General features: G+C 37.5%; 1 protein-coding gene across 1 annotated transcript in view; it reads right to left on the bottom strand.

Moving 5' to 3' along the window:
* Nucleotides 1–4,785: 4,785 nt before the first annotated feature.
* The window catches only part of LOC136239605 (uncharacterized), an 18,661-nt gene continuing 10,123 nt past the window's right edge, over nt 4,786–13,323 (bottom strand). Inside the window, exons 18-27 of the mRNA XM_066030368.1 lie at nt 13,051–13,139; nt 9,499–9,567; nt 8,338–8,421; nt 8,167–8,279; nt 7,189–7,285; nt 7,076–7,132; nt 6,964–7,022; nt 6,439–6,506; nt 6,349–6,389; nt 4,786–4,991 (exon numbers count right to left, since the gene is read on the bottom strand). Coding sequence (XP_065886440.1) covers nt 4,926–4,991; nt 6,349–6,389; nt 6,439–6,506; nt 6,964–7,022; nt 7,076–7,132; nt 7,189–7,285; nt 8,167–8,279; nt 8,338–8,421; nt 9,499–9,567; nt 13,051–13,139 — 743 coding nt within the window. The 3' untranslated portion in view covers nt 4,786–4,925. The remainder of the gene's footprint in view (nt 4,992–6,348; nt 6,390–6,438; nt 6,507–6,963; nt 7,023–7,075; nt 7,133–7,188; nt 7,286–8,166; nt 8,280–8,337; nt 8,422–9,498; nt 9,568–13,050; nt 13,140–13,323) is intronic.

The raw sequence follows: 13,323 nt of genomic DNA, 5'->3' as shown, positions 1-13,323 counted from the left end.
ATAGCTGGCTATAGTCCATGCAATGAGGGTTAGCTACTTGGCACCTTTATGACTACATTAAAGAGGGAGGGAGGGGCTGACTACATAGAATGGTGTGCATGGACTGACATGTAATTAGCTAAAAGGATAACGTTCCTTTGCAATGCATCACTTCTCCATTAATCAATGGTCTGAAAGGCCTCAAAAAGTGCAGCTCTCTAATCCACAGTGGCTGCACTATTTCCTACAATTTTTGTGCAAGAACAAGCAATGCAAGTACTTCAAAGTAGTGCAGTTTCAATTGCAGCTAGTAGCCTGGTCCAGCTGATATAACGATGTCCATGTGATGGTGTCCATTGAATGACCAGTTACTCTACCTAAAAAGGCACCGCCAACCCTATTTTAGGTGCCTATAAGCGCCCTAAAAAATAGGGTCTGGTCTGTCTAGCAGTAAGGACTTGTGCCACCATTACCGAAAACTGGTGCATCCAATCAAATCACAGCATAGCCAATTAAATACATTGTGGCCGCACGACATAAGTAAATAACTGGGACTACAGGTTGAAACAAAAGCTGTTTTTATGTCAGGGTGAATAAACAAGGGATGGTTTTCATTTAACATTTGTCTGTAGTAGATGCATTCCCTCCCCTCGAAAAGTAGAAATATCGCCTCCACAGCCCAATCACCTATAGAAAGTAACTCATTGAAATCCTCAAAGCATCACTGTCATGATTGGATCCTTCACTATCTGTGATGTATTAGTATGATTGTTAATGCGAGGTACAGTGTCATTATGCATTTCTAAGCACAAGTCCTGAATACTAGACAGAATTTTTTGGGGCGTCTAAAATAGGCTAGGGTCACTACAGGTTAGACTAGGTTGTTCCCAGACCCTTTTTCAGAACAGTCGCTTCATTAAGCACCATTCAGAGAAGAATGCGAGACTAGTTGCTGACAGGCATTTTGTATAGTGAATTTGTGTGTTGGGACTACGAAAGATGGCTGTTATATTATGTGTCACAGAGGTGACCTTATATAGATAAATTCTAATGGTATCAAAGGACAAATTAGTGAAAAAACCCACACAAAGTACGTATAGGGAATATTATCATTTGCATTGCACATTCTGTTGTCCCTGAAGGTTATCTAACATACACTGAATGTGATTATTTCTCATACTTGTAGACTCATTAAATTATTGCATGGTGAAATCAAGCATGAAATATGGTGTGGTCACCTGCCACTTGATGATATACACTTGATGGTATACTCTAAGGGAAATACCAACCTTCGTCCTTTTCTCATCTTGCTCTACATCATTATAGTTGTAAGTGGGTCAAGTGATCTAATCCGAATGTTGCACAAATAATGTACTGCACTTGACATGATGGTTGTATGTATGTAGGGTTATCTGGTCAGATATGGTGGTTACATTTTCACCACTTCTCGTAATATTTACAATGAGATACAGCCTTCAGCAGTTAGAAATCTTAGATTTGTCAAAGAACAAATTGACAATGGTTTGTTATATACAAGAGTTGCCAGCTTCACTAGTAAGATTACAACTGGTTGTCTTCAAGTACACTTTCTTGCTAGGGATAATACCTGGGAAACAATTAAACTCTGATCTGCACTTCCTGTATATCATGTGTGGGTTGATATCATACAGATACACTCACATCATTGCTTGCAACCCAGCTAAGTCTAGTCAATACTCAACATTTCAAAATATACTTACAAGAAAATACTTATACCTCTGTCTAGTCCATATTAGTTTCCCTCCAACACCTCAAGCTTATAGAATTTATGTAAAACTGTGTTGTACAGTTCAATAATTTTTAAAAATGTGATTGAGATGCAATGATTATAATATAATTTATTATATTATACAATATAGTGTATACAGCTTGCTGAATATACATTAAATATACAACATTTTAGTACAAACAATAAATAACACAATTGTGTATTTAGTTTGGAGTTCTCTTGCGGAGTATTGTCAAGTACTTGTTTAGGAAGTAAAACAGTCCAATTACAGTCACCAGGAATACAACACTTACGATTGCTATGGAAATGGCAATTGCCTCAACCATCCGTTCCCTTCTAGCGGAGTCACTACTGCCACCAGTGTTATTGTCATCTGGAGTGGATGTAGGAACTATTGTTGTAGGTGGTGTAGTAGTTGTGCTGCTCACTTCTGCATGCTTGGTTGTTGTAACTGCTGGATTAATTGTCGGCAGTGTGATGGTTTGGTTAGGGCATACCGTGGTATTTAGCTCTAGTACATTGCTCCCCAGTTCCAAAATTGTAATTCCAACTATCATAAGAAATGTCTGGTTGTTTTGGAAAGTCTCAATTGCTAAGGAAGAATCTGTGGCTCCTTGAAATCTATTGACCGTTACATTAGGTGGTAAAGTCACAGTTTCAATGACTGGCCACTCATTGACACCATTTAGCACAAAACAATGTATGGTATTGTGACTATCTAGAAAGCAAGCAACTTCTTGATCGGATTCGATTATTTGGACAATAGCCAGGTCACGTATTCTTCCTGGATGTGTAACACTTGCTTTTGAACCTGCTAAAGTTACATACGTGGTGTCCTGGTCATCACTGAAGCTAACTATCAACAGGAGATGCTGGTCAAGATCTTGACTGTACTTGATGGCTACTGCTAGCTTGCGGTTAACCTTACTGGTAACAATCCATTGTATTGATGGTGGTACAGGAAAACACTCCTCTTCGTAAAGATTACAGAGATACTGCTGATAGTTTCCACACATCAGAATAACTTGCCCCTGTCGATCGTTGTACAATGGTTGAAGTTGGCAGTCATAGTTACATGAGCACTCTGCGGGTAGTTCGAGGAACCCTCCAGAACGGCGTGTTAAAGGATTGTATGATATTATCCAACTGTTTTCATAGATGTAAACTGCATTAATATATAATCTAGAGTTTCTGACACGCGCAGAGACAACCACATTACTGCTGGGTTCATATTCCACGGAGTTTTCTGCTGAATACGGGGCGTAATAAGCACGGGTTACACGTCTACGCCTCAACGCATCGCTAGGAGAGTCTCTTGAATACTGATAAACTTCCAGGTAATCTGCATGGTTTACTGCAACGCTTATGGTCCCTTCGAAGTTCACAACGTGCAATTCGCTTGGCGGTGTCTGCAAATTTTCCTCAGCGGCCAACACAGTGGTCGCATTCTCCACCTCCAGGAAGTACAGAGTATGGTTGGTAGTGGCTATCACCTCGCTGTTTGAAACAACAATCGCATCTTGACACACTGATTGACTGCAATTGATCACACCAAATTCTTTATTAAACTGAGAAATATTTTTCGATTGTGGCTCACTCGTTACGCAGTATACAAATCCGCAACATACGAGAGCAAAAAGTTCCAAGAACTTAAGCCATGAAGGAGCCATTGCTTTCAGCTTTTCAGTTAATTTTAAACCTGATATTTCTGCAACCAATGAAGTAGCTAGTGGGTATTGTATTTCTACTTTTATAGCAAGCTACACATCTGGTGTGATTTCATCTATCTAGGTCACTGATGCAATATAAACAAATAGTTAGGTAATTGTCAGTGTTTGATTAATGTTGTGAATTCACACTGGAGGGCTGTACAAAGCCAGGAATTATACAAATGCCTATACAGTTTACAAGAAAGCTCTCAAAACTATATTACAGCATGGCATAATGACTTGGCCCAGTACGTGATCATTTTCAGGTGATATACATGCATTTATTCTTGGGAGACATTCAAATTGTCACTCAAATAAGCTATTTACTTGTGAAAGCACACAACTGTATTCATAGTATAACTTAATTTATATGCTGTACTCAGGTGAGAAATCATTGCTTCATATCTCAAAACATTTTGTGCATAAAATACTGTCATTGACAGACGATTCCTCAGGCCACTTCAACTATTTGTTTCTTGGGCCCAATTGACCCTTTCAGAGGGCTCAGTCTCACATATCAATGGTGTATGACCACTTTCCATTCTTAAACTGCTAATTTCACAGCTTTGCATACCTCCGGTGCAAAACAAAAACCCACAAATAAGTCTTTTTCATAGCTCAAACAGTTGCAAGTACTATCTTGTAAGCCCATCACTAAGTTGCTACTGACAAGTGCCACAGCAATCATAGTTATACTGCATGTTTGACATGCAGATTGCGGCAAAATTATAATGTTTTGTTTTACTGACCTACTGAGTACCAACCCTGTAGCTACTTAGGTGACTGAAAAAGTTGGATTGACTTGAATTGATGCATGATTAACAACTAATTAAAACTGATGCCAAATAGGTTACAACCTTGAAGCTAAGAAGTTCATTGCATGCACTCTGAAGTTTCCCCAAGATAAAAGGTCATTGTAGTGCTGCATTCTCTGAAAACAAGTTTATTAGTACCATAATAATACTCAGAAATAAATGAATATTGATTATCAAAGACAGCCAGTCTACTGATAGAGCTTCTTACCACTAGAAGTCACTGTATACATTACTTATGTAAACAACATTATGAGTAGTGTTGACAGTTATGTAACTGCAACCTGTTTTCTTTGCCTATTATGTAACACAGAAAACTCATTTAGTTTAATGAGTCAGGACAGTATATAATAATTACTAGTCAATAATTTGACCTTGATAATGTAATCAATGGAATTTTAAAAAAATTACCCTAAAAGCATTTCAAAGGGCTGCTGCTCTTCATTATGGACATCCCTCTGTGTCCAAATTCTTTTCCATATTTGTGAATACTATGTACATGTTCTTGTATTGTATATAGTGTTTATTAAGTATTCACTGTAAGTTTATAATTGTGATGTACAAGTGTGGCTTACATTGCGATATAAAAATGCCGTAACTTATCTATAATAATCTGTGAGTCAACAATATTTGAATATAAAATTGTATAAATCTTCATTAACGTTTGGTATGTAGACCAGCTCTCTCTAACAGTTCATATATCTGTGGCAGTACCAAGTTTACCTGCAACAGAACAAGCAAACCATCAATATGTAACACATGTAGTTCCAACTATTGGTATACATACGTAACACAAAATATACAGATCCACAATTATTACACATTTTTCAAGTCAATCATTGCAATACACTGCAGTATATCTATCTATCTATCTATTAGTGCCCATGTGTTAAGGAAAAGAAACTAACTTTGTTATTTGTGGGATAATTTCTCAATACCGTTGAAGGATACAATGCATGCATAGATGCTATAGTACACAGTTACATGATACAGTGGAACCTCAGATATCCGAACCCCTTGGGACCAGGGGTGGTCCATAAGTCTGAAAAGTCTGTATCTCTAAAACTGTGTATAAAATAAATAACCTTAAAAATAGTATTTTAAACTGCCCTAATAGAACAGTCACTGCTCTAATAGAGCCGTAATTTCCATAGTTCAGTTAACCAAGAATCCAGATAAGTGGGAACTGAGGTTCCACCGTAGTGTATTCCATAAATGTATTGCTGATCAAATTCCTTTTTCTGTGCTTTTTCTGTGAAACAGTTGTTCATACAGAGTAAGTGTGTGGTGTTCATAGAAAAGTGCTATGAATACATGTGGAATACCCCTTTGTTGACAGAAAAACCACAACATCATTGCCACACCTTTATGATGACCTTTCAGATATTTTTTTCATAGTAAAGAACCAACTTGAAAGAAGGTAAACAAAGCATTTCACACAAAATGAGTGACTTGAATGCCAAACATACTGGGAACTTTGAAAGGACTGTACCGAGGTATACTTACATGTTAATACTAAAAAGGCTTGTCTGCTGCATATCAATGGCTAACAAAACAGTTCGATCAGAACACTATGCAGATTAAGTAGGTATACCTCCTAGTATTATATTCTTACCATACCTATTTGAGAAGCTGTTGCTCAGATCTTGTGTTAAAGAAAAAATGGGTCAGTTGGTAGGTCGGATAAAAAGAAAAACAGTTCATAATCCACTGTCTGCAGGTATGTCAAATTACAAGCCACATAGCAGGACTGCCACATAGTTATTGAAGGGATAAATGTAGCTAGTAGCTACATACATATACACTAAAGACTAAAGTTTTGGCAAAGCAAAAAATTCCTTCATTGGGGGAATGGGGCACTGGCCTAGACGGATGTCAAAAATCTTTGCTCTTTCTAAGGGGTTTATGTCTATGAGAAGCCTCTTCACCAGATCAACTGACTGCTCTATTATAATATTGGGATTATTTTGCAACAATTTGAAATTAAATTCCACAAGTCACATTTTCATATTCAAAATTAGATCGGTTGGGTCTGAGTAACAACTTTTCAAGTAGGTATGGCCTGTATGCCACAACGTACTGTTAATTGTTTTGGGTTACTGGCCAACACCGGTGGTAGTGCTGCAAAAAGCATATAATGGGTATATCTAGTTAGCAGAAAATAGCTTACTTTCATCGTTTTCTGATTTCGTCTCATTTTGTAACTTCTGCTTTAGAATACTCAGTAAATCAAATATGCTATGGGAGATAAAACCACACAAATATACCACAAAATTCAAATGCTATAGTAAATGCTAAGAATGCAGTGAGCTATACAGAGCTTGATGCCGCTTGCTTAATGCCATCAACACTTGCAGTCTAGTCACCACAGCCTACATGTGTGTATGTACAATGGTTTTTTTTTAAAATCAGCTAAAACTTCTGGACAACAAGTCAGCTTTCGGCAAATGATTTGTAGGGACAGGAATTATGTACATATCTAAAATACTTTACAATCACTCCAGCATAAAAATCATAGGTTCATACTAAAGAACTAAAGCGCAATGTAGTCACCTATTATGCACAGCATTGCTATAATAATGCTATAAGAAGTGACGTAAAAGGTGCACAACTTACAGTTATTCTTTCAGTACACATTAGTTTTAGTTGGGTCAACCATGCAAACAATTCTCTACCACACAATGGCCGTACGTACCTAAAAGATGGCGGACATATTTTCCATACTGCATTGTAGTACTGCTTCAATTTTCCTGTCTGAACAGACAAGATACAACCATGTTGGTATAATAATCATTTAACCATCATACCTCTAACAAGTGTCCTAACAATTTGTAAAACATTAGATTATGTAGTCCGGGATTGTTCTGTACAGAGAAACATAACAACATAGTGTAGTTGTATTAAGCACATTTCCACATACTTGTTTGCAAGATTCGGCAGTTAATGAAATAGCATCTGACCACAGTTCATGGTTTAGTAGCAAGTCTAGAGCACTCACTTCAGCATCAGGTCGTTCACTAAGGTGAGAAGAACAGTTATTATACATGCCTCAAGTAGTACAATAAACAAGTTAGTCAAAAGTAGTGTTGTACTGATAATCGGATTGTTACCAGAAAAACCATATATTGGCTGCTTTTTGTGTATTGGATTGGTACATTGAGATAGATATAACAATTTTGCTTATAAATCATATTGGTAGTTGACTGGTATTTGGGGAACGTGCATTTGCTATGTTGACCTATGCTTGTTGAGCTAAAATGGAGGCTACATTTTAAATATTAGATGCTAAAGTTTGCAACTACAGTAGTATGATAAACTTAAGATAGTGTGAATTGATGCAACAAGTTCACCAGCCCTTGTATCAGGCACCATACACACAGAAAACTTTGCGGTATATAAATTTTCGTGGTATCCACCCCCTCACTATCCATCACAGGACCTTGTGTTGTTCAAGCAATTAATTCATTAGCGTACACCCACCCTCCTCATTGTATCACTAAGTTCATCAGTCTGACAATCACACTGCTAGCTCAAGCATTGAGGTGAGATATGTAAGCTTATAACTTTAGACCCGTTCGTCAAGTTTAAATCATGAAAACTTTTACCCACGAAATTTAATATGCTATACAGTAACTACTCAGTCCTACCAATCGCTGAATGGGTCAAAAATGTAACTAATCCATTCAGTACCATATGCTCTTGATTATTTAAAAAAAAAACATATTTGTGGTGTACACCCTAGCACCAAGTTCTTACCACTAAGTTGTAGACAAAACAAACAAATACTCCCCTTAATGTGTGAACCCTACATAACCCATGCCCAATAATATCACAACAGATTTAATTATATACTTATAGCACACACAAAAAACAGTGCATAAGAAAAATCCCAAAATACCTTAGTAACAACAGTTGGCAGTATGCCTTCACTGCAGCCTGGTTCTTCTTACCACTTTGTACAGAAGACTCACATGGTATAAGGACATCTAAAGCTCTCTGATAAAAGAAGGTCTAGCCACATGAACAATTATTACATAAAATATGTCATTTATTGTACGTGTGGTCCTACCTTTCTGGCTTTCCTTGCAAACACAGAATCATCATCATCTGGTTGCGTATCCCTAGCGACTCTAGCAAAGTTAATAAAGCCAAGCTAGAAAGGAGAATAACAGTTGATGAAACACAATAAGTATCCCACCCTCCACTTAAACACACAGTCAGCATTATTTCCCTGTGGTTTTCACTTCAAAAGTAAACAATAGCAGTCACTACGTCTACGTCAGACTTCTTCCTATACATGTAATCAGAACTTTTCATTATGAAAAGAGGGTAATTTATGGCATGCTTAAGAATTTGACCTCAACTACATGCAGTGAGGCTTCAAAAAGAATGTTTAACCACAATAAACAAGCACATTACAGACTTTCTCACACCTGTCAATACAGTTATTCCTTTGTAATGCATATATAAGGAGATAAAATTATGCAAATGGCCACATCGAGTTTAATAAAAACCTTTCATAGCCATACACATAGCGGCATACGATTACAAGGATGTTTTTGGCCTTACTAACAGGAAGCTTGACAACTGTCTACTGTCATAAATCATATGGTATTGTAGTATTTTCCAGACAGGAAACAGGCATGCTCAAATTAAAAAAAAACTTTCTTTGATGTACATACATTTTAGCAGGATGCCTGAGGCAGCAAATAATAAGTAATCAGATAACAGGATTATACATGCACCAGCTATAACAAGAAATTTCATTTCCATATTTCATTACATGAGAGTGCAATAGAAAAATGGTGGGTGTATCTAGTTAAAACTGACAGACTTCCACACACATGTACAATGGAGTAGTCTTGTAACCATGTGTGTGTGTAGCAAGTGAGTGTGTATGCAGAGGAGGTTGGACATGCTTTAAGCACTGCTAAAATAAATTATACGAAAGTATGTTTTTATGGAGTAGAATAAACAGTAGTCTCGATATATGTCATTTCTGTTTATGAAGATGTGCACGATCAGTCTGATTACCTTACACGTGAAAAAAGTAGAAACCCTAAGCACTTTAGCAAAACAATTTCTTAAACCTAGTGATTTGAATATTAAGTTGGGCCCCACCGTATTGCAACTATTGACAGTCAATTGAAATACCAAATAAAACTATGCAATTAAGAGTAATAATTTTAGGTGGTGCTTGTCTAACCTCCTCTGGTGTGAATGAACTTACCAACTGGTCTGGCTGATTCAGGTACAATAGTTCACAGATTATTTCAAACAGAGGTATCCTGCTGGGACACTACACACAAAGTACAGTACGTGATACACAATAATGCAATACTGTATACATACAAATTCTCGAGGGACGTAATTTTCATGTATTTTGTGGTTGCTTGGCTTTCCACAAAATTTTCATCCTCGAAGATTAATGATTATCAGGGTTAGCTGTGTGCTTTCTAATAGATAACATAAGTGAAAAATGTGTGATCCTTGAAAATAAAACCGTGAAAATTATGTACCTCGAAAATTTGTATGTATACGTACAGTAACTGATATGTACTTGTTTGTGTAGGGCTAAACACACTATATAAATAAGTACACAAATTTTCACTGTGGTTAAGGAAATGGACCACAAACCTATATCATGGAATGCTTGACAAAATGTGGGTTACAAAAGGAGTGGGTGTTTAAGGGAAAACATTAAGCACATGAATATACTAGCTACCATTTTAGGAACAAAAACCAAACTCTATCTACATACAGTAATGGTGAATACCCTCATGTGATTTATTGCTTGGAAGTATGTAAATACTGTACAACCTCTCATTGATAACCCTCTGAATACAGAGTATTTACACAAGGTACACTGTATAGTTAAAACCAGTTCCATGTGTGTATGGAAAATACAGGATGTCAAGAGGCCAATACAGCATGAGACGAAGCCAAGTGCTGTATTTGCCTCCCCCAAGTGCTGCTTTAAGTGTTATGTTGTACTCCCTAGCCTTCTTGCTCGGTGTGTTCATCCCGTATGCCTGAACCACTTCAATTTTCAGTCAGTAAGTGTCCATGTACTAGAATGAGCTGGTAGGGTTAGTTTGGCTAGTATTAGCGTTTGACAATGTCACACATGTGATCTATCGTGCCATCTGTGTGGGTTGTTGCTTTGACTTTTGGCGATTGGACTAGCAAGTGTTCATGTATTCTATTCTAGTCTCACTTAGACAATGGCATTCAGAGAATGTTTTGAGTATGCAAGGTTTTATTCTGTTAAGAGACCAGCACACAGTCTTACCTAGTAAGACACCTAGCCACAATTTTTGAATTGTATACATGTACTTCGTGGGTTACTATATAACATACTTCGGCCATTGTCTAAATAACTAAGACATACATTGCTAGGATTCTTCAGTTGATAAATACCCCTGTAATAATCACCTTGACTTTACCTCAGTGGTTATTACATCCGAATTGTTTATCTACTGAAAAAACTTGGGAGAAAAATGATTAGTTACAGTACCACACAAGATCAATGATGCTGTCTGATAGTCTCGTGTTGCCAAACCAATACGCGCCAGGCGCTTATCGATATCCTGATTATAAGCGCCGGCTGTAATTGATCTGGTGACATTACGACCCATTACCAGTTCAGTAGCGCAGCATATGGTGCGCAAGCAATTAGTATAAACGGTGTGCGTATTTGCGGGGTTTACCTCTGTTGACGACGAAGGGCCACTGTTGCTAAGGAATAGTAGTGATGAGTAGTGAGTGTAATAACCTGTCACTTGTGTTAGCTGTGTTATATAGAATAGTCCCAACACTAGCGTAATAAAATATTAGGTATCTATGGAAACAGCTACCGCCACGGCTATACTGCGCACGCCGCTACATTCCAGTAGAAATGGTAATGAGTCGTAATGTCACCAGACCAATTGCAGCCGGCGCTTATAATCAGGATATCGATAAGCGCCTGGCATATTGGTCTGGCAACGTGAGACTAACTGTCTGAGTGGATAAGAGTGCTATTATTTCTACAGCACTGTGTACAGAAAATACAGCACTGTTGATCACATGTGTAACATTTTTAATCGCCAGAAGTAACCAAAACGATGTTATCTGTGTGTTTTATCACCTAACTTGTACTATATAGACACTTACTGATTGTCTGGTGGCTAAAAACCGACACAGTTTGACTCTTACAAAATGAATAATCCAAACAAAGATGACCAGAAAGCATTTTAAACTAGTTAAAACACCGCAACACTTGTGCAATATGAACAAAACACACTCTGGTGTGGTCTATTTTTTCCATATTGCACTCGCGGCAGTGTTTTAACTAATATATACAGCCTGTCAATAATGCATATAGCCACAGGGATTAAATGTCCACTAGTATAGCTGCAGGTGTACATGACCTCCCTTGTCTTTTTTTCTATGATCTCTACTCAAATGTAATTGTTTACATTTTTGTAACATGATTTATGACTGGTGAACCTCATCAAAGGAAAGAATGACACAGGCCAAACACATTAATAATGCACACCCCATAATCAATTACTGAAAAGTGATATGGTTATTTTTGTATTCAGCAATGTTCCACCTGTTCAATCCAGTCAGCGCTATGAGAAATTATGGATGATTCTCGTAAAAGCCAGCAATGAAGCCAGCAATGAAGCCATCAACGCCTACACGGTAGTGAAGAAAGAAATATGGGACACAAAGGACAAAGGTAAGAAGTCCATGACGCATGACGCATGCATTGTAGCTGCTACGGTTGACAAAAAGACATGTCCCTGACCAAAGCGATGTAGAACATTGAAGTAATGAAGTCCAAAACATTACCCATAGTTGAGTTATGTTTGGCTGAAGACAAGCGTCAGGCATTCAGTAGAAAATTCAATTCACTAAAAGTTTTTAACAATTTCATTGAAAGGCTTGGGGTGGCATTTTTGTTATGCCTAACCAATCCTGCTAAGCTGGCGTGAAGAAAAAGTGAGAGCGGTTTTTGAATGATACAATTGGGTGGTAGAAAACTCAAACCTTGTACCACCATAGTGTATGACAGTCCCCATAGACCACTATCAGTGTGATTTCACCTCTGGAAAGAGGCCAACACTGCACCCCTGTGCAGCAAAAAATCAAGCTCATAGACTTAGCTATTATCAAGCTACCGTATGCTTGTCTAAAGGCATTATAAGTCAGTCAGTCAGTAGAAAATAGGGCTGAAACAAACACTGCAAATACTCGAGTACTTGTTAAGGATTTTGGTACTTGGATAGTAAACTTGGTACTCGAGTATTCATTAAGATCACATGATCCAGCTCACATGATGCATTTGCCATCAGGGAGTGACACATTGAAGGCTACAGAGTTTGAATGCATAAATACATTAACATCAGCTATCAGCGTGTTACTTGAAAAAGCTGTAAACTGCTTAAAAAATATGTCAAATGGGTATGACTACAATGTAGCTAGTATTCGTCGTTACTTTAAAGAATACTCGAATATTAACATACCATGATTGTTTCAGCCATAGTAGAAAATTCCATTAAATTCCATAGCAATCTAATGGAAGCGTTTATGGTCATACTGAAGGTACTTTTGGGCTGTACCTATACCCAATACTGCCAAGCCGCCAGGAAGGTATTGTGAAACTGGTTTTTGAGTGATATTTTTGGCCCAAAAAACCCACACTTCCGTGAGATCCCTAATATACAGTACTACCGTACCGTATGATAATTACCATTACAAACAAACAACAGAAATAAACAACAGATTACTGCACCTGTAACTGGCCAATACTTCCTGACTCAGCAGCAAATAGTGTCTTCCAATTGTGACTGGTACAGCGAGATCCCGTGAAGTCTTGACAGGCTATAAAAATAATAAAACAAATTTGATATCATTCTAATGTTTTGTATTGCACAATACCCTAACAAGGTTATAGTTTTATATGGACAGTTAGTAAACAGTCATGAGATAAACACAGGAGAACCATCCCAAAAACAAAAAAAATTATGTGCAGAAGCCTGAGTATTTGTCTATTCAAGTACATTGT

Source organism: Dysidea avara, chromosome 11, assembly GCF_963678975.1.
Source record: "Dysidea avara chromosome 11, odDysAvar1.4, whole genome shotgun sequence".
NCBI lineage: Eukaryota > Metazoa > Porifera > Demospongiae > Dictyoceratida > Dysideidae > Dysidea > Dysidea avara.
This window is presented reverse-complemented; position numbering and strand designations above follow the sequence as displayed.